Raw genomic sequence first — 22,220 nt, 5'->3', positions numbered from 1 at the left:
ATACAGAGTTTATTGTTGTACTATTAATTATTAGTAATTGTATTATTTTCCATAGCAACAACTTTAAAGATACTTTAACCCCACTCTTTTGTATGTGGATATTCAATTCTCCTAGTACCATTTATTGAAAAGTCTATTCCTTTCTAATCAAATGGTCTTGACATCATTGGCCAAAGGTGTATTGATTTATTTGTAGATTCCCAATAATTCTCCATTGATCTATATGCCTATCTTTATGCCAGTACTATGTTGTTTTAATTAGTGTAGCTTGTAGTAAGTTTTGAAATTGGGAAGTATGAGTTCCCAAACTTTTTTTCTTTTCTTTTCTTTTCTTTTTAATGAATCTTTATTGTTCATATTATTACAAATGTTCCTCATTTTTCACCCCTCCATTGCTCCCCTCCACCAGGTTCCCACCCCACCCTCTGCCCTTTCCCCACCTCCCATTGTCCTCATCCATAGGTGTACAGTTTATGTTCAGTCTCTTCCCACAGCCCCAACTCCCCTTTTCCCTGAGAATTGTCAGTTCACTCCCCTTCCATACCTCTGATTCTATTATATTCACCAGTTAATATTGTTCATCATTTTTTTTAATTCCCTTGGTTTTTAGATTCACTTGTTGATAGTTACCTATTTGTTGTTCATAATTTTTATCTTTGTTTTCTTCCTCTTCCTAAAGAACCCCCTTCAGCAATTCATATAATTCTGGTTTGGCGGTGATGAATTCCTTTAGCTTTTTTTTATTAATGAAGCTCTTTATCAGGCCTTTGATTCTGAGTGATAGCTTTGCTGGGTAGATTATTTTTGGCTGTAGGTTCTTGCTATTCATCACCTTGAATATTTCTTGCCATTCCCATCTGGCCTGCATGGTTTCTGTTGAGAAATCAGCTGACAATCTTATGGGTGCTCCTTTATAGGTAACTACCTGCTTTTCTCTTGCTGCTTTTAATATTCTCTCTCTGTCTTTTGCTCTTGGGATTTTAAATATGATGTGTCTTGGTGTGGTCCTCTTTGGATTCCTTTTGTTTAGGGTTCTGTGCTCTTCCTAGACTTCTAAGTCTAATTCTTTCATCATGTGGGGGAAGTTTTCTGTCACTATTTCTTTCAGTATGTTTTCATTATCTTGCTCTCTCTCTTCTTCTGGGACCCCCATAATTTTGATGTTGGTTCGCTTGAAGTTGTCCCAGAGGTTTCTTACATTATCTTCAACTTTCTGGATTCTCTTGTCTTCTTCTTCTTTTTTTTTTTTTTAATATATTTTATTGATTTTTGTACAGAGAGGTAGGGAGAGGGATAGAGAGTTAGAAACATCAATGAGAGAGAGTCATCGATCAGCTGCCTCCTGCACACCCACTACTGGGGACATGCCCGCAACCAAGGCACATGCCCTTGACCGGAATCAAACCTGGGACCCTTTAGTCCCCAAGCCGATGCTCTATCCATCGAGCCAAACCGGTTTCGGCTTGTCTTCTTGTTTCTGCGGAGGAGTGTCTTCTGGCTCTTTATGTTCCAAATCTTTGACTTGATTCTTGCGATCTTCCATTCTGTTTTTAGGACTCTGTATAATATTTTTTTTATTTCAGACAATGTATTCTTTATTTCTTGTTGATCCTTTATTATTTTTTGTTGATCCCTTATTATTTCTAGTTGATCCCTTTTCATATCCTCATAGATCTCATTCATTTTATCAGTCTTTTCTAAGAAATTCTTGAAAAACCTTATAAGCGTGGTTTTGAACTCTATATCCAGTTGCTTTTTGTCCTCCATTTCTTTCGTTTGTGATCTGTTTCCTTGTCTCGGCATTTTCGCAGCTTCCCTGAGTTGGTAGCCTTAAAAGTCTCTGTGTTCAGCTTGGATGGGGCGCAGTTTCAGGGTGGAGCCTACAGCCTTGGCTTCCATCAGCCCCGCCCTATGATGCTCCTGAGTCTCAGTGTTCCTCAGTGTCCTTTGATACTCGCTGCAAGCACCTCTGGAGAGAAAGGTTCCCTCGAGTTTCGCCCACTACCAAACAGTCTAGGCTCTCCCCCAATGAGCCTGGAACTGGGGTTCAGTTCAGTTGGAAGTGGGATTGGAAGTGGGGTTCAGAGCAGTCTGGAGCTTTTGTCTCCTTTCCGCTAGGGCAATCCAGAGGCACAGTCAACTGTCTGTTCTCTGCTCACAATGTGCGGGCCTCCGGGACTTCCTTTCGCAGCTCCCCTGGGTTTCTGCCTACAGCCCAGGCTCCCTCTGTATGAGCCTGGGTCCTCACGGTCTGGCCTAGAACTGGGGTTCAGTGCTGTCGGATCTGGTGTTCAGCACAGTTCGGAGCTTTTATCTCCTTCCCGCTAGGGAACGCCAGCCAGGAACTCAGCCTTCTCCTCCTCTCCGGCTCTTCCTCTCTGCGCGCGCAACGTATCTCTGTACCTTAGGCTTTTACAGCGCCTCTGATTTTCCTTCTGGTTTTCTCTTTCCTTCTCATTGTAGAATTTCCAGTCAGTCGACTTTCCTGTAGTTCTGGGTAATGTCCATTTTGTATTTTAGTTGTATTTTATTGAAATTGTTGTGTGAGGCTGCAGTTACCTAGGTGTTTACCTATGCCACCATCTTGGATTCTCCCCTTTTTTTCTTTATCAAGATTGTTTTGGCTATGTGGGCCTCTTTCAATTCCATGTGAATTTTAGAACCAGCATTAGCATTTCTGCATAAAAAGTCATTAGGATCTCAATTGCATTTAATATGTAGATCACTTTGGGGATTTTTACCCTCTTAACAATATTAAGTCTACCCATGCATAAACAAAAGAAGTCTTCCTGTTTATTTAGGGCTTCTTTAATTTCTTTGAACACTGTTTTGTAGTTTGTAGTGTACAATATAGAGTGCTTTTGAAGGCTAATGCTTACAGTCCATTAAATAACACAATGATTTTGTTGCCTTGATGAGGGGAATAACAAATTGTAACCAGATAACTTTTCTAAAAATATATGATCTGTGATCTTACATTGTGGTTTTAACATTTTCAATAACAAATATAAATATTTACTTGAGTGTTCTTGTTAACTCTGTGGCATTGTTACTTCTTTGTATTTTATCATTGTAGTCCAACATGAAGAAACAACATATATTGCAATTGCTTTGAAATCATCAATTCACCTTTATGCATGGGCACCAAAGTCCTTTGATGAAAGCACTGCTATTAAAGTGAGTGGTAACCTTTTCCTTTGATAATGTTTTTCTTTTGAAAAAATGTAAATCGAAAAAATATTTTAGAATATAGTAGCAGAAATATATACAATTCTTCTAGTTATTTTAATTTGTATATACCATGTCAATCATTATCATTTAACTATCTTTAGACAATTCACAGGCACCAAAGCAAAGGGAAGTGGAGGGAAATCCCTGATACATCCAGTTAGAGGAACTCACCACCATCTCATCACTCCCAATTTCCTGTAGTCACATAAAGACCTTCTCTTCTAGAGCCCCAACACAGGCTTTGTATGTCATCCCAATGACTTGAAATGGAGAAAGTCCCTGTCCAATTTCAGTGGAGTGTGGAGAGCAAATGGAGGAGAAGAAAAGGCTTGGCAATATTAGAGGTTGGAATCCAATGGTAAAGTGATAGAGGAAGAGAAAGCCTTTACTTTAATTACCAGGGCTACAATAGCTAGGGATGGGAAGAGAAAGGTGGGTCTATATGCCTTCCAGGCTGAAACTCCAAATACATTTCTCTCTAGAACTATTGCAATGAATGGTGTTTAGGCTTATTTTGACTACCAGTCCTATTTCTATTTTTATATGATTTAACTGAACTTCTATAGATTAGTCTCTTTATTTATTTGTTTGTTTGTTTGTTTGTTTGTTTTTATTGACTAAGGTATTACATATGTATCCTTACCTCCCATTGCCCCCTAACCCCTCACACTCATGCCCTCTTAAGGTAACCGTTTTGGATCCCAAATAATTAGGTTGCAGATGAGTTTTTAATCTAATCTTATAAACTGGGGACTCCTTTTATATATATTGTCTTTTTATTCTATCTCCAAAATTCTACTTAAATAGGATTATTTTATACTTAGTCCATAGTATTGAGGACTGATTAATAAATTAACAGTATTATATAAAGTATTAATCTAGGGTGTATATCAGAATTGGCTGACACATTTCCTAAAAGTTTAGATTTCAGACACAACCCCAGGTTAATTAGTATGTCTAAAGTGGGGTCTGGAAATCTATATATTTAGCAAATGTTCCAGATATATTTGAACAAGTTGGTCCATCTACAATTTTTTTACAGAGTGCTGGTAAGAACATATCATAATAGACCTCATCCAGGTATTTATGAAATACTTTTGTATATTAGGTCAGGATCTCTTCACATGATATATTTTGTAGGACAAAACTTATCACAAATCACATCTATACAATAAAGATAAGCTAATTTTATGACTGATCCTCAATGTATATTTGCAAAATAAATATATTATTTTATGAGTAATATATAATACTATACAGATAGTCTGGGCCTTCCAGAGTCACATCCCTGATCTGATCTGATCTCCCTGAATTGAGCTTTGGTTCGGCTGTCAGTACTTAGATACGGGTTTGTTCTTGGGTGTCTACTGATTGGTCAGAGCTGCCTGGTATGGATCTGGAAAGCAAAGAAGATAAGTACCAACAGTCTGTCTGGCCTGATACACAGTTCCTAGTTCAAGTCCTCATTCCAATGCTTCAACCTGAATCCTGTGGTGCCAGTCCTCCACTGTGAGCTGAACTTGGTAATGAATCTAGTTTGGCTTTTTATTTCATTGAACTAGCAACCATAGGAGGCTAGAGTACATCCAATTTATGGTAGGTTAACATGTCTGGCCTTTTTCATTCCCTATCAAGTCTGCATTGATCAATCAGCAGACTCCAAAGGAGACTACATGTCCTATGAAGCCTGTACGAATTCTGGCAAAAATACAAGCAGCTGATCCAGCGAACCATTTTAAGAGACCAGATGAGCTGCTTCATTTGCTGAAGCTCAAGGCAAGGAATTTAAAGACAGCAAACAGAGTGCAGAGTCATGCAAGTCTCTTACAATTATTAAAGATTTGACCTTCAAAGGGAAACTCAATATTTAAGATCTAAATATAATTATGTTCTTATTGTAGTACCAAATCTATTAAAAGTTACAATACATAGTTCTCTAAATACATCATGTGATTTTATTTTTATAATCACCTGTTTTTTATAAACCTGTTAAGCAAAGGGCAGGGGAATTTTGCCTTAGAGTGTCATTTTTGGCCTTTTGGCCATATTTGCTTTTGTATCTCCAGGTATTTCCAACACTTGGTCATAAGCCAGTTACAGTTGACCTGGCTATTGGTTCTGAAAAAAGGCTAAAGATTTTCTTCAGCTCAGCAAATGGATATCACATTATTGATGCAGAATCTGAGGTTATGTCTGATGTGAACCTGCCAAATAACGTAAGATCCTTGAAAAGTATTGTTTATCACAATTTGAGTTTTTCACAACTGTCAAACTCTTAAAGGAATAAAAATATGATTATCAATATCTATACTGGACTTGAGACCCCCAAAGGTAAGTATAGAGTGCCAGGAAATAATAATGTATAAACAAAAATCACTGATTTTTTCTTAGTCCAGATAACTATATCTGTTTTGTAGACAAATATTGTTTGTCTCTAGCACAATGTTTTTTTTGTCTGTTTGTTTTTTAATGAATAGAGTTTACACTTAAAAAATTGGACTTTTATTGATAAACCAAGAAAGCTGACTACATTAAACCCACATAACTATCTAATCATTATCAATTGGAAATTATTTGTGCCTGCCTCCTTTTACATGGAATAAATGCTATACATTATCCATTTATCTTTATATATTTATAATAACTGGCATATGAGTTTGCATTCCTTCAGTCTTTCTGCAACCCATAATGCACTAAAAGATTCTCTAAAACATACACCACCAGTATTGCAACATTATTATGTATATCACCCTTCTTTATTCAGATTGTAGTACTTTAACTATGATATATAAAAATTATCATAAAAACCTCTCTTGTAGCATCAAGTATAGTTAAAATTTCTGATCAAATGATTCAGCATTTAAAAAGCTAATTAACCTCAACTCTTAAATAATTGTAAATAATAAAAATATGACACATCAAAGAAATGGGGAGTTGTAAAAACACTATATACATTATTTATATAAAAATCTGGAACATAACATAATACCTCTTCATAAGCATGCCATACAAAATATAATTACGTTGTGTCTCAAATTTGTTGATAGCAATGATATTTGTCCTATTGAAAAAGGAAGGGCTGAACCAACAAATCTGCTTCACCTTTTCTTAATTCACCAGTTTGTCAACAAGTAAAATTTTAGCAATTTAACATTATACAAAAGTCCAAGAAAATACTTTCTGTATTTTTAAATCACTGTAGTAATCTGATACTTTGCATAATATTCAGGATTATTTCATACATCTCTAACAAATTACATAAATCATTAGTAGAGACATTTTTAAAGTCTGGTCATATGAACAATATAATTAACTGATCACTTAGTAGTTATCTATGATTATATAGAAATCACCCTGATTATAATATGGAAAATGCTGAAACAAGCCATGCCAAAGTCACTTAAATATCAGTGCAAGTTCATTTTTATTTAAATATTATAGTACTCTTTGGTTGGGGTGTCTTCCATAGCTTCCTGCATCTTATTTTTAAATGTCATGTCAGACAGTGTTATTTTGAAGCTAGTACAGTATTGAACATTGCAGCACTTGTCCAAGTTTATACTTACAGTATTTCAAAGAGTTCAAGAGATTAAACCCAAGTTACACTTGACTATTACTCAAGGAGAATTATTTGCTTTTGAAAGCAATCAGGTAATTATTGTAAAAGCAAGGAGAGAAGATGAGTTTTTAAAAAAAACAAAAAACACTTTTCTGACCTAATTAGGATATCTCAAGTATATTAAAAAAATAGTATTTTTAGCTGAGCACCCTAGTGTCTTGGCCCACTAAATGAGAAAGGTCTCTAATATAAGGTTGGGAGAGTGTTTTCTGAAACAGCATGTACTAAAAATAATATTTTTTCAACAGTGCTAGATTACAAATGTTATAATGCTACAAGGAAGCCAGGTGTACTAAAGAATATGTGGTTACTTTAGGAACTATCTGAGAAGCAAGAAAACTACCTCTCGGCTGTCTGGATTTACAGCAGTCCACCTTTGTTCTAAACAAATTTTCTTGAAGCAAACTTCTTTCTTGCATTTTCTTTTTCTCTCTTCCTTCATCTATTTTCTGATTCTATTGCTCATGCTAGTGCCCAGGGAACGCATAAAAATTGCTTTTCGACTCTGGGTCCCCATTTTGGTTTTAAGGATTGTTGTTGCTGAGACATGGCCTCAAGCACTTGGCCTGAATACACTGGGTTTGGCAAGTATAATTTCTGAGCTTTCTTTCTTTAATTTTACTAATATGGATAAATGATAGAGGAATGTAATTGTTCATTTCTCAGGAAAATACTATCAACATGAAAATGTCTGTAGTTTGAGTAACTTTTCTCCCATTGTTTTACGCATCATGAAATTTAGAAAATCTTAGATATTTCTGATCATTTGATATTGTCACCTAATACATCTCTGAATTTGTGTATTAAAGGAATTTAATATTTTATTAATTGAAAAATGAATCCTACATTTTTGTGAAGGGAGGATGACATATTTCAAGCAGTGAAGAATATTATAAAACTGCCCCTTATAAACATTTTAAGTTCAAGCTATTTTTAAGTTATTTTTTTTCCGTTTTGAATGAGTTGGTGTATAACCAGTTGTTGTGTATTTTACTTGATTCATGCTTTAATTAATAAAGTATTCATTAATGTCCTGAAATCCAACTCCATAACAAGTAATAATGATTCGATCATTATTCATAAAACTTTATGAAATTTCAATGAATTTCTGTTTGTTGGAAATAAATCTCTGCTTTTTTCAAAAACAGATTTTTCTTAAATATAAAGAAGAATATTAAATAGCAATGACTTTATGACATGGAAGGTTCTTTTTGAGTATTGGATAACATGATGTTTAATATTGAGATAAAAATTTTTCTTCCTCCCTGCAATTTGAGTCCCCTTTTAATCTTTATTGCTCAACCAATCTGTATCAATTAAAATAGTAGCGATCAAATTTTGGACATATAAATCCTTATGAAACATAATTCCAGCCCCTGGAAATCATTATACCACAGAATATCATCATTTTACCTGATTCTTTGGGAATTGGCATGATGCTCACCTTCAATGCTGAAGCCCTTTCTATGGAAGCAAATGAACAACTCTTTAAGAAGATTCTTGAAGTGTGGAAAGATATACCAACTTCAGTAGGTAGGTATAAAATTTTTCCTCTTTCACATGATGCCATAGAAGCTTCAATTTTCTGATATATCACATTTATTCAAAGCACATAGAGTTAATTTGGGATACTGCATAGTTGTTCCCTTAGTGAAGTGATGTGTGTTTGTTATATGCTTAATAAATCTACAACCTATCACAAAGAGACTGATTTTGGCTTAATTGTTCATTTGCAATAATATTATAAGTAAAATAAAAAAGGAATTTCTTTACGCAATGATGTATAATTGTATTTTAACTCCTTTTGCTTGCAGATTTTACACAGATGTTGAAAATGTTTCATTCTATCACATTTACTTTGGGGTTTACCTTTTTCTGAGAATACTGACAAATAGTCATAAAAGAAGAGTAAAATGTTTCTATTTCATATAGCCAATAGTGTTCTGTTTATTGAGTAATAGTCTCATGAAGAATTAAATACAAACTGAATATGTGACATTTACAACAAGATAAATATGACTTACTGGAATGCCTATTTGGTACCACCCAGATGTCAAAGTAAAGAAAACTGCCTTTTAATCTTCATCAGGCCAGGATATTTTTTTCTTGCTGACCAATACAGGACTACAGATATGAGAAATCTGAATAATTTGATATTTGTGCATATGTCTCTGAGACTACAGAGGTAATTCTAGATAGGAAACAGAATATATATGGACAGTGAAAATATTAGAGAGAATAGAATGGTCTGATGGAGAATAAATGTTCCTGGAAGGGGAAGAAGTTTAAAGAAGCAAATGAAGAAGGAGAGAGGGGGAGAGAGAAAAAAGAGAGAAAGGTAGTTTGTCAATAGAGAAGCCAGAAGCTTCTGAAATCTCTATTAAAGAGCTAAATTTGACCCTCATATGGCTATAAAGACCAATTTACAAGAACTGCTTTTTAATTGACTTTTTTTTCCCATTATGGGATGATAACACTTTGCATGGTGTCTGCAGATTCTTTTGTTTTTCATATATATTGTTAATGATTGTCTTGAAAACCTCCTCCAATTGCTTCAAACAGGTAAGAACTCACAGAGGGTTTAAAGCCATTTTAAGTGATGAAAGGTAAATGCTTACAATATAATTAATAGACCCAGGGCAAATGAAACTGAAAATAATGAATCTTTATATAACCATTACACTGGTACTTTTTAATCAATTTGATAATCAGAAACTGAAATAAGAAAATTTCTTTCAGGAATGGAACAAACCTCTGGTTTATATGCCATTAAGCAATCCTAAGAATCAAAGGGTTCTTAAAAAGTCATCTGGTATAGCTCTTGTCCTTAAAACAGCTTCTGACCTAAAACAAAAAAGAAGCTTTAGTTGTTAGAATTTGAAAACCATCTCTTTATTTGTAAAATAAATTATAAGAACATGATATATTGGTTTGTATACTAGGGGCATTTTGAGAGTATACTGAAAACTACAGTACAATGCTGATATTAAAGATATAAATTATTTTTTTTCTATCTAAAACAACTGCTTTGTTATTTAAACCTAGATTCAGATTTCCCCAATCTGAATTTTACATTTTCTTGAGATATACTAAATGTGTTAAATAATAAGATCATTTCTCTAGATATTCAAATATATATAGAAGCTTAACAATCACAGCAAATATCACTAACCATTTCAATCCGAATCATTAGATTCCACTTCATAAGCGGGCTAGCTCAGTAGCTAGGTTAAGTGGCAGATTACTGTGTTTCAATATTAAATTGGAAATCATGTAATACCATATGAACTGTGTACTTGACTCAGCAAGTAAGCCGTGCATTAAGTTTAGAAATTTTTGCTCTCTTTGCTGACAAAAATTTAACTTTAATGACGTATTCACATAGGTGAAACAATTCAAATCTGAATATACAAAAAACTAATACTTGTTCTCATCACTCAAGCTATGTATTCCCATAACTTTACTTATATCTGGAGTGATTTTAATTCTAGTCTGAAATTGGGTTTGTGAACCATTGTCTCAATAAAATATGGTTGCAATTTAATTACAAGCTTATGTCAATTTCATGTGCATAAATATTTGGAAATGTAATATAAAAGGAAGCAAGAAATAATAAATTCTTGCTAAGTTTTAGTTGAGAGATTCAAAATGGCTCACACTGCCTATAAGTAGTCAGTTTCATAAAAGTTTAATAATTTTTCATGAATCTTTTTATGCATTTTTACATACTTATGTATAAGCCAGTAAAATTTTGGTTTATTTATTTATTCATTTATTTACTTAATGTTTATTCTTTTATTGAATCTATTGGAGTTTCATTGGTTAATAAAACTATATAGTTTTAAGGTGTACAATTCTATAATACATTATCTATATATTATTTGTTCACCTCCCATGTCATGTTTCTTTCCATTATCATTTCTCCCCCGATTTTCCCTCTCTTACTTCCCCAACCTCATTTCTTTCTGGTAATGACAATACTGTTGTCTCTCAATGAGGTTTGGGGTAGTTTGTTTAATCCTTTCACCATTTTTTACTTAGTCCCCTCCAAATACCCTCCCTTCTGAAAACCATGATTCTGTTTCTATTTTGTTCACCAGTTTATTTTGTTCATTAGAATCCACATATAAGTGAAATCATATGGTATTTGTCTTTCTCTGACTGACTCACTTCACTTTGCTTAATACTCTCCAGGTCTATTCTTATCCTAGAACTTTTGCGGCCAGATAAAGGAAAAAATTTAATTATGTTATTATTATATCAACTCAGATTTATTGACTTTATAATAGAAGGAAATGAATTGAATTCTAATTTTAGTCATGTTAATATGAGAATGTTTTAGTGTTTTCTAGACTATTTTAATTTGACTTAAAATTTTGAGATTTTAAGTGCAGTATTATATTTATTTATGGAAATTTGCCTCCCCATAAAGTACATAAAGAATATCAACTTGAAAGTTAAACATTTGACAATAATACTGCCCCCCTGTGTCAAAAATACCTTACAGCACCAGCCAACTGTATGGCTATTATATAATTAGGTTTTCTGCTTTAAAGCAATTGTCATAACCTTTATTGTCACCAAGTAAAACAGGTTATAAAAATTGAAATCTTATAAAAATTTCCTGAGAAATAAAATTAACAGTATCAAATTAGCTTTAGTTCTCTTTATAACATAGTAATTCATTGAACTAAATTAGAGTTGCTGAAGTCATTATTTGAGCAGGTCATTTTTACCAGTTTTAATTTTGAAAAGTTTGTCAGTTTTCCATGTATGTTACTTAAACACAATTATAAATCCTTATGGAATGTTGTACCTCAACTAGATTGTAAAAAGAGGAATTGTTGTGGATAGATTTGACTTTCTACCAATGAGGTAGAATTAATCCTTAGCTTTATTCTGTAATATTAGAGAATATGAGTAGTGAAATTAATTGAGATCTAGTTATTTAGTATTAATCACAATGCTAACAATAAATAGCTGGTTTAAATACCACTGCTAAGTAGCATAATGGCGAAATGGCTGACTATAGAAAGAGGAAATAAAGTGTTTACCTGAACTGTAATAATCAGCTCCTTAATAATCAAGTGGTGGCTGTGGTTATAATTTTCTATCTCTGTTAGAAGTATTTAGTGTTTTTATATATATATTTTTTATTGTAGCTTATGAATGTACACAGCGAACCACAGGATGGGGCCAAAAGGCCATTGAAGTTTGCTCTTTGCAGTCAAGGCTTCTAGAAAGTGAACTGAAGCACAGGTCAATTAAGAAGCTGAGATTTCTGTGTACCCGAGGTGACAAGGTAATATATCCTTCAGTTAAAGAAAAGGTACTAGTTTTCAATATATAGTAATATAATGGCAAGAACTGGTGTTTGAAGTCTGATAGACTTAGGATGCAATACTGGCTTTGCCGCCTGACTGGGTGTAAGAACCTTGAAGTTTGAGTTATCTTTTTGGGCCTTAGTTTTTTCATCTCCTTTCTAATTATGTTTATTTATGGTACAAAACATATTTACATGACATGTTTCTCTCTAAGCCAATCAATTTAGCTCATAATATCAATCTATTGATGACAGTGCATTCCACTGACAAAGAAAATTAAAATTGGACCAAATAGAAAATTTCATAAAAACCAGCAACAATGGTGAATAATACCAAAACAATTTAATCATTTCCCTATATTTAACAAAGTCAACAATAAAAGTTGATTTTTTTAAAGCAAAGAATTGTTAACCAAAATTAATCAAAAACTTTACTAGATAATTGTCACCTACAGAAAAACTAATTTTGTTTAAATATAGTGCCATTTTTTGGGATACTGGTGGAAGCCTGGTGCACAAAATTCATGCACTCAAGGGGGGAGGGTCCCTCAGCCCAGATTGTGAGAGGGCACAGGCCAAGCAGAGGGACCCAACCTGTGCATGATTGGGCCAGTGAGGGATGCAGGAGGTTGACCAGCCAGGGAGGAACCACGGGAGGGCTCCAGGGCTTCTCTGGCCTGTCTCACTCAGTCTCAATCTCCCAGACCTCAGCAGGAAGCTAACCTATTGGTTGGGGTGTCTGCCCCTAGTGGTCAGTGCATGTCATAGTGAGTGGTTAAGGAGCCTTAGCATATCATTAGCATATTACACTTTGATTGGTTGAATGGATGACTGGAAACAGCATATTAGGCTTTTATTATATGGGATGGTAAAAGGTTGTTTTTTAAAATATATTTAGACTACATTCTATTTTAAAATTCTTAGTCTTTAATTTGAGGAAACTATTCTAAAAAGCAGTATAGCTTAATATTTTAAATGATTGATGCAGATAAATTGAAATTATAATTGTGTTTAAGAAATGTCAGGTTGCAATGTACTAAACAATTACTAATGGTGTTTTTCTTTCTTTTTAAAGCTATTCTTTACCTCTATTTTGCGCAATCGCCACAGCCGGGTTTACTTTATGACCCTTGGAAAACTTGAAGATCTCCAAAGCAATTTCAGTGTTTAAAAGATTACAATGGTTGATTACAACATTTACAAACATCATAAATATGCAATTTGCATTTTAAAATTTCTGAGATTAAGTTAGCATTCAGTTTTATTATTAGTAAAATGTTAAATCACAAACTTTACTTTTAATGTAGTGCATAGTAGTTCTAATGAGAAATGCAGCTTTATATATATAATTAACTATAGCAAGCTCTATGTACTCCAATGGTGTACAATATCTTTTGCACAAACTTTGTAATTTTTGTTACTGTGAATTCAAGCATTATTCTTTGGACAGTTTGGACAGTATTTATATTCAGATATTGTAACATGGAGTAAAGAAACCAGTAATGAGTTAGATTTCAAGTAATTTTCAAAAGAATTGGCATTGAATGAGCTTTTTCAAAAAAGTAAGAGTAGAAATGAGCCTTATAGGAATTTGCAAAGTCATATAAAGAACTAAAGGTTAGATTATGAAATGAAAATAACAAAGACTATGCTATGAACCAAATAAAGGTTGAACAATCTATATGCCTGGAGAAAACTACAGTGATAAAGGGGGGAAAGACCACCCATTTTTTCATTACCCCATGGCAGTTAAACTCACTGTAAGAGAGCAATTGTGCTCTTTTCACTGCATGTTAAGCTATTTTTCTCCTGATAAGAAGAAAGGATGAAAACCTCAGATGCTTTATTTTCCTCAGAACCCCTAACAATGTGCAATAGCTTTTAAAAACCTCCAAATAATACACCTGCATGCCTGAATACAGGACTGAGCTCCTATACACATGTACTGTAGAATTCGTTTATTTTTTAATGTAGGTGTCAAATTCTAACCCCAAGATCAATTGGTTGATTTATCAAAATTCTTATCTGGCCCACAGATGTTAAATATTTTCCCAATCCCAGATTAAACTATATAAAAATTTCGCTTCAGTTATTAAAAAATATAACAAAAAAATTTAGCTGATAAAATTGTCTTTTTACATTTATATTTTTGTAAAATTGGAAATTTATCTCAAGTGATGAATCCACATGTAGGGACTTAATGTTTTAGGTTAAAAAAAAAAAAGAAAATATTTTGAAAAAATAAAACTTTGATCAGATACTCAAACCCACAAATTTAGAGTGCTGAACATCATACTAGTTTATCATCCATATATGTTATAGATGCCATAAGTCAGTGATTTTTGGTCACTTATGGTAACTGCTACCTGGTGAAAAGCAAAATTTCTGCATATCCATCATCAATACTATGGTTAGCTCTGAGGCAATAGAGAGGCAACTGAACTACCACAAAGTTTACCTCAGTATAATTCCTCTAGCCTGCTTCTAAAATATGAAGACAGTGTTAGTGGGATCATAATTTTTAAACTACCTTGTTAACCAAAATACAAAAGCAGCTGACTACATGCAATTTCATGATAGCATGTTATTTCCTTAGGACTGTAGTACCAGGGATGATGGGATTTGTATTTTCCTAACTTATATCAAGAGTTTAGTAGCTCAATAGTGAGAATTTTGGAGAACCTGAATGCATGAATTAAAAAAATAAATGTGATTCACATTTCTGTTACTGTGATAAAATAATGTGATCCTAAAACTGGTTTATTCTTGAGTGTTTACCATTAAAATAACATTTTAAATGAAGTAGTTCAAAAAGAAAAAAAACTTTCATGTCAAATTATTTCCTTAGAAGTAGTCTTCATTATGATAAATCTGTACACCTAAAAGGTCATGGGGAACTTTGTGCAAGTACCTCATCACTGAGCAAATGGAGCTTGCTATGTTTGAATTTCAGAAAATGTTCTCATTTAAGTAGTATGTAGAATCATGTCTTTTAGAAATTAATTTTTCTTCAAAATATTTACTCAAAGTTAAGTTTCAAAAATAAGTTTTTTGTTAAAAATCATATTTTAAGGAATTAAGTGGGTAAACTATTTTAGATTGTCAACTCCCATTGTACCCTGTGGTTGTTATTCTAATTCACATAGACAATAGTGAGCTACATATACAGAAATGTCCCAAAGTAAACAAACCAGAGAGATTAAAAAATGGGTAACTGAGCTTTAAAGGATAAGGTGTTAGTGAAGAAAGCAAGGTGATCATATACTAAGAAGAAACATTGAAAGGTTGGATAGCCAAATAAGACTGAACATATTTAAAGTGATTCAGAGGTAATGAATATTTTTGATTTATATGTTAATTCATCTGGAATTTTTATATCATTTGCCAGTTAAAACAAGTAAGTGAAGGGACAATGAAATGTCATAGTGAATGCACTGTAATAGAAGAAATTATATCAATACCTTATCTTCTAGCAGCAGCACATGGAAGTCCTGTCCTATCACAGAAATGTAGTGGGGGATACTTGACAAGCCAATTCCCTCTCCTGTGTTTTAAAGCATGAATGTTGTGGTAGGTTGTGAGTAGTATTGGGACAGAGGAAGTTTTATTTCAGTGTACTTTAATTTTTTCATCAAAACCCTTCTAATAAAATCATTGGAAATATTTGAAAACTAGAAATGATGTGTGAAAAGGATTGTCAAGAAAAGCTCTGATTAAGTAGGCTAAAGAAAGGTAAGATCCTCAGAGGGAACAGTAAGGAAGGATAATGATTAAGATAGTAAAATAGGCAAAGCAGAAAATACATATGTATGCACACACACAAACCATTAGAATACACAAATTTTAACACTTTTAGTGCTACCAGTTTCTATATAAATTAATCACTAATTGTTTTCTGCCAGGTCTTATTTAATTGAGATAGTACCCATAAAACCAGGAATAATACCACATGAATACAATGGGAACTTTTAGGTATTCTTCTATTCTTTTTAAAAAATGTGCTTATTTAAATTGATATGTATTCAATCTGTACTCTAAAAATTATTGAAATAATCTTTGAGACTGCTAATTGTTTCATCAGAAAGTCTTCAACGAACCATTGTTCAACCTCTGAAAATAAAAAAATAAACTTGAATTACTGATTGATGTCATTATTTGAAATATACTTATCTCAATGCCTCTGAATTAGGACTCATTTAAGGAATATTAATTTACTTAAAATGTATAATAACACACTAATTAAAAGGTATTAGGGGTTCTGCCTATTGTTCCATTAATAAGTTTGGCCAACTAGTGGTATATTATTAATCTGGCTATAATATTCCTGAATATAGTGGAATTAGAAACTGATTCGTTTTCTTCTAAATGTGTTGAACTTTACATAGACACAGACTCGCAGGATGTGAGTTAAACCCAAGCATGTTTTAATGCTGACTTTTTTCCCATCCCATCCCAGTGTCCTGAATTCCTGTGGAGAAGAGGAGGAACCTTATTGAAAGGGTAACTTTATCCAAAGAGAGGAGTAAAGATTTATAGTTTCTTAGCATTTAAGAAAGAGATTAAGGTAGGCTGATGATGGGAAATAGGAGGTGGAGTAATCCTGGTAGGTTGTCAAGGAAGCTGAACCCTTTGATAAGGGCCAGAAAGGAATAGTACTTCTCTCAGCAGGCAGCAGAAGCATTTATTAGTAAGACATGGTGCCATGAATGTTTATTGTCTTGGAACATTCTGGAGAGATGCTCATCAAGCTTTCCCAGTAGGGCTAGCTGGGTGTGGTCCCAAATTTGTTAAGTGTGGCCAGGCATTCATAAATCAGTTTATTCAGACATGACAAGCTTGTCTGGGCTTTTAGAGACTAAATTCAAAATGTTCCATTACAATCAACTGGATATATAAGTCTCAGAGACTTTAGTTATTTTAAGAGACAATGTTATAAGCCAAGGAACAAAATTATCATCAGAGATTGATATTAGAATGGGCAGGGTGATGCTCCAAAGTCAATAAAGGACATTTTCCTTGGGATTCTTTACCAAAACATGGGGATAGGGTAGGTCATGAGTAGAAGTCACTATTAGTAACTTTATCACTCTTAAAGGAAACAGTACATTTGAAGATTCCAGTAATGCAAGTCTATTAACTGAGTCTTATCCAAACACTGTGATTTCCAACATAATAGCACTTTTTTTATTTGTAGGGACTTTAATCCTTAAGGATTTCTGGTTCTTGGAAGTAATAAAGCCACCAAATATGGCTGCTCTTTAATTTAAAAAAATGAATGGAGGCAACTAATGAAGTAAAGGCCAGAGATACTTTAGAAAACAGTACTATATGCCATGTCTTGTATTGATCACAACTATGTCAATTAATTTAAAAAGAATAGTTTCTAAGGGAGTAAAATTGATTCTATATGGATGAGTAAAATATCAGAATAGAGATTCGCTTTTTTTGATAGCTTTGCTATCCCATATGTCAAAGTGCTTCATTTGGTTCTTTAACATACAGCAAAGGCTCAAGAAAAACATGAGTTGAAAGGGAGAATTGGGCCTTTTTAACCTTAATTGTATTTATCACTATTTTATTAAAAGAGATTAAAATTTACAAATCCATTAAATTCATCAAAGTACTATCTGTGTTCTGGTAACTAAAAGGTGACCTGTTTGGGAAAGTTTGAAATGATCTTACCCTACACAACTGAAATTAAACAATATGTCAAAATAAAATTAAAATAGTATATTTTTACACTTTGTTTACCTTTAAAAGCAACACAAAGGGGAGCACTATGACCCTTTAGTAATGACAAAGATTATTTAAAAACATAAAAACAGGATATAAGAATCCATTCAACTGGTTGTTTTGTACAAACATTTGGTTTAAATGTGATTTTTTCCCACAAGATTAACTATGTTATACCACCCTGAGCCATATGTAGTGGTCATCAAAGCCTTCAGCATGTACTTTTGAGTTCAAATTTTTTAATTATGTTCCAATAAACAGGTATATCTAATTTCAGGCATTCCCTAAAGGTACTTTTTAGAAGATGAGTGTGTATGACTTGTGGGTGAACAGGTAGCTATTAAATTACATGCCAATTGGGAACATCTCTCCGAAATTCTAAAAGCATGCATGCAACACCATGAAATTGAGTCTCAAGTTGAGATAGTCAGAAATGAGTATAATAAAGTCCAAAGATAAATGGACTACAAAAAAAAAAATGAAAATCTCCCTACAGCTCATTGAAAGCGGGGACACCAGCTCTGGTCGGTCTGTGCCAGCCGAACGCGCACGCCAGCAACCATATGGAAGGGACCTGCAGTTGGCATTGATCTTGGCACCACCTACTCTTGTCTGGGTGTATTCCAGCATGGAAAAGTGGAAATAATTGCCAACGATCAGGGAAACCGAACCACCCCAAGTTATGTTGCCTTTACTGATACTGAACGATTGATCGGTGATGCTGCAAAGAATCAAGTAGCAATGAATCCTACCAACACGGTATTTGATGCCAAGCGCTTGATTGGACGTAGGTTTGATGATGCAGTTGTCCAGTCTGACATGAAGCACTGGCCTTTTATGGTGGTGAATGATGCTGGCAGGCCTAAGGTCCAAGTAGAATACAAGGGAGAGACAAAAAGCTTTTATCCAGGAGAGGTGTCATCCATGGTTTTGACAAAGATGAAGGAGATCGCTGAAGCCTACCTTGGGAAGACTGTTACCAATGCTGCTGTCACAGTTCCTGCTTACTTCAATGACTCTCAGCGTCAGGCCACCAAAGGTGCTGGAACTATTACTGGTCTCAATGTACTTAGAATCATCAATGAGCCAACTGCCGCTGCTATTGCTTACGGTTTAGACAAAAAGGTTGGAGCTGAAAGAAACGTGCTGATCTTTGACTTGCGAAGTGGCACTTTCGATGTGTCAATCCTCACAATTGAAGATGGCATCTTTGAGGTCAAATCTACAGCTGGGGACACCCACTTAGGTGGAGAAGACTTTGACAAATGAATGGTCAATCATTTCATTGCAGAGTTCAAACGCAAGCACAAGAAGGATATCAGTGAGAACAAGAGGGCTGTCCGTCGCCTTCGTACTGCTTGTGAATGCGTTAAGCGTACCCTCTCTTCCAGCACCCAGGCCAGTATTGAGATTGATTCACTCTATGAAGGAATCAACTTCTATACCTCTATCACAAGTGCCCGATTTGAAGAATTGAATGCTGACCTTTTCTGTGGCACCCTGGACCCTGTAGAGAAAGCCCTTCGGGATGCCAAGCTTGACAAGTCCCAGATCCATGATATTGTCCTGGTGGATGGCTCTACTCGTATCCTCAAGATTCAGAAACTCCTCCAGGACTTCTTCAATGGAAAAGAGTTGAATAAGAGCATCAACCCTGATGAGGCTGTCACTTACGGTGCACGCACCCATCCCTGTGACATAATTTAATCTTAACGTCCTGTCAGGTTGGGGGTCTGGGGGCGCGGGGACGGGGGGCGCGGGGACGAGGGGCGGGGACGGGGGCGCGGGGACGGAGGGCGCAGGGAGGGGGGGGGGCACGGGGACAGGGGGGGCGTGGGGACGGGGGTGCAGGCTGAGAATGTTCAAGATCTGCTGCTGCTGAATGTCACCCCTCTCTCCCTTGGCATTGAGACAGCTGGAGGCGTCATGACGGTCCTGATCAAGCACAACACCACCATCCCCACCAAGCAGACACAGACCTTCACCACCTACTCCGACAACCAGCCGGGCGTGCTCATCCAGGTTTATGAAAGTGAGCGTGCCATGACCAAGGACAACAACCTGCTTGGCAAGTTTGAACTCACAGGCATACCTCCTGCACCTCGTGGTGTTCCTCAGATTGAAGTCACTTTTGATATTGATGCCAACAGCATCCTCAATGTCTCTGCTGTGGATAAGAGTACAGGAAAAGAGAACAAGATTACCATCACCAACGACAAGGGTCGTCTGAGCAAGGAAGACATTGAGCGCATGGTCCAAGAAGCTAAGAAGTACAAAGCGGAAGATGAGAAGCAGTGGGACAAGGTGTCTTCCAAGAATTCACTTGAATCCTATGCATTCAACATGAAAGCAACTATTGAGGATGAAAAACTTCAAGGCAAGATAAATGATAAGGACAAACAGAAGATTCTTGACAAGTGCAATGAAATCATTAACTGGCTTGATAAGAACCAGACTGCAGAAAAGGAAGAATTTGAACACCAGCAGAAAGAGTTGGAAAAGGTCTGCAACCCCATCATTACCAAGCTGTACCAGAGTGCAGGGGGCATGCCAGGAGGAATGCCTGGGGGCTTCCCCGGTGGTGGACCGCCTCCATCTGGTGGTGCCTCCTCTGGGCCCACCATTGAAGAGGTTGACTAAGCCAGCTTTGAGCATAGATCTAGCATTGTTCCACACAAAATATTGAAGGACCCAAATTTGTAGCAAATTCCATGGCAGTTTTAAAAATTAAGCTGCTGCCAGCCGAAACCGGTTTGGCTCAATGGATAGAGCGTCAGCTTGGGGACTGAAAGGTCCCGGGTTTGATTCCGGTCAAGGGCATGTACCTTGGTTGCGGGCATATCCCCAGTGCGGGTGTGCAAGAGGCAGCTGGTTGATGACTCTCTCTCATCGATGTTTCTAACTCTCTATCTCTCTCCCTTCCTCTCTGTACAAAATCAATAAAATATATTTTTAAATAAATAAATAAATAAATAAATAAATAAATAAATAAAAATAAAAATTAAGCTGCTGTATAGTAAATAACTGGGCATTCTTGATACTTGAATATGGACTGTGCACAGGGAAAGGAAATATAATGCACTTTATAACTGTATCTTAAAGTGGAAAATGCAATGTCTTAAATAAAACTATTTAAAATTGGCAACATAAAAAAAAAATCTCGCTACAAATAAAATGAATATTATATGTCAGGCTGGAAAAATAGATTTTTTATTTGATAGTTCCAAAAGCATTAATGAATTTTACTTCACAAACTTGAATGTGCAAAAACCAAACCAATACCAAAAATGATTATTTGGACGGCATTTCTTATCCCACCAATCTGGGCAGAAATTTAATCGTAATCACTATCTGGACTTTTCTCATTCATCCATTAGGATTATACAAAGGTCTGGGGGCATCAAAAAATCTAGGGCTACTCCAATGATCAACACTAGTCAACACTGATACATTTATTGTTCACTTAGTTCCTTACAGTAACTAAGACTTCTGTGGCATGTGTGGTCATGGAAATTTCTGTCAAAGCAAGAAGCCTAGATACCTAGGTTCATATCCACTTTGATCACACTACCTCCCTAGGTGCTGAATTGCCATGGGTCCTTGTTGCTTTAGAAACCACAGTTCCTCATATCCTTTCTTATCCCTGGTTAATCTTTCCCTTTCCCACTAAGTTCTTTACTTCTGTCCCCACCTCATTCTATATAAAATGTAATCGCATCTTTCCCTCCCCTTTATGAGAATGACCTAACATAATTTTGTAAAAGAGCTTGGGCTTAAAAAATCCAGCAAGAGATTTTGAGACAGTTTTTGCTTTAAGTTTCAGTATCTGCCCAAGAAAAATGAGCCCTCTATAAATGTGGGGAGAAGAAATTCTGCGAACAAATTAAATTTTAATTGTGAGAACAAATTAAAACCACAATTAGTAATCGTGTCACCTACATATAAAACAATTCAGCTTCATGTAGTCAAGCAAATGAAAATTTTGAAATAAGACAATATTATTGTTATGAAGTAGAAGTCCAGACATTCCTAATCATCTCTCATTACCCTCTCTACATCCCCTTCTCCAGTACTCTCATCTTTTCCTTTATGCTGTGTTATAGCTTCCAAACAACTGTCTCTTTTAGATAGTTGTCCCTCAATTCTCCTCAATAGCCCTCACCTTTGAATTCCTTGCTACCAAATTGTGCTACCCATTTCCCATCCTAATTACAGTCATGTATAGACCCACCATATCATTCCTGATTATTACTTAAACATTTTAGCACTGGTTGGCTGTCATTTTCTCCAATACTATCAATATTTCTAATTATT

The 22,220-nt window shown here is 35.1% G+C and overlaps 1 protein-coding gene and 1 pseudogene across 2 annotated transcripts in view; both read left to right on the top strand.

The window, feature by feature from the left end:
• The window catches only part of NRK (Nik related kinase), a 144,323-nt gene extending 128,015 nt beyond the window's left edge, over positions 1-16,308 (top strand). Inside the window, 7 exon segments of the mRNA XM_084870436.1 lie at positions 3,077-3,181; positions 4,867-4,918; positions 4,920-5,007; positions 5,298-5,447; positions 8,248-8,383; positions 12,013-12,152; positions 13,249-16,308. Coding sequence (XP_084726562.1) covers positions 3,077-3,181; positions 4,867-4,918; positions 4,920-5,007; positions 5,298-5,447; positions 8,248-8,383; positions 12,013-12,152; positions 13,249-13,344 — 767 coding nt within the window. The 3' untranslated portion in view covers positions 13,345-16,308.
• LOC311614813 (heat shock cognate 71 kDa protein-like) lies at positions 13,916-20,614 on the top strand (annotated as a pseudogene). Its single transcript has 3 exons — positions 13,916-13,933; positions 18,414-19,594; positions 19,733-20,614. The product of its transcript is annotated as a heat shock cognate 71 kDa protein-like (transcript).
• Positions 20,615-22,220: the final 1,606 nt, after the last annotated feature.

The sequence above is a fragment of the Pipistrellus hanaki genome (assembly GCF_964339955.1).
Source record: "Pipistrellus hanaki genome assembly, chromosome: X".
Lineage (NCBI taxonomy): Eukaryota > Metazoa > Chordata > Mammalia > Chiroptera > Vespertilionidae > Pipistrellus > Pipistrellus hanaki.
This window is presented reverse-complemented; position numbering and strand designations above follow the sequence as displayed.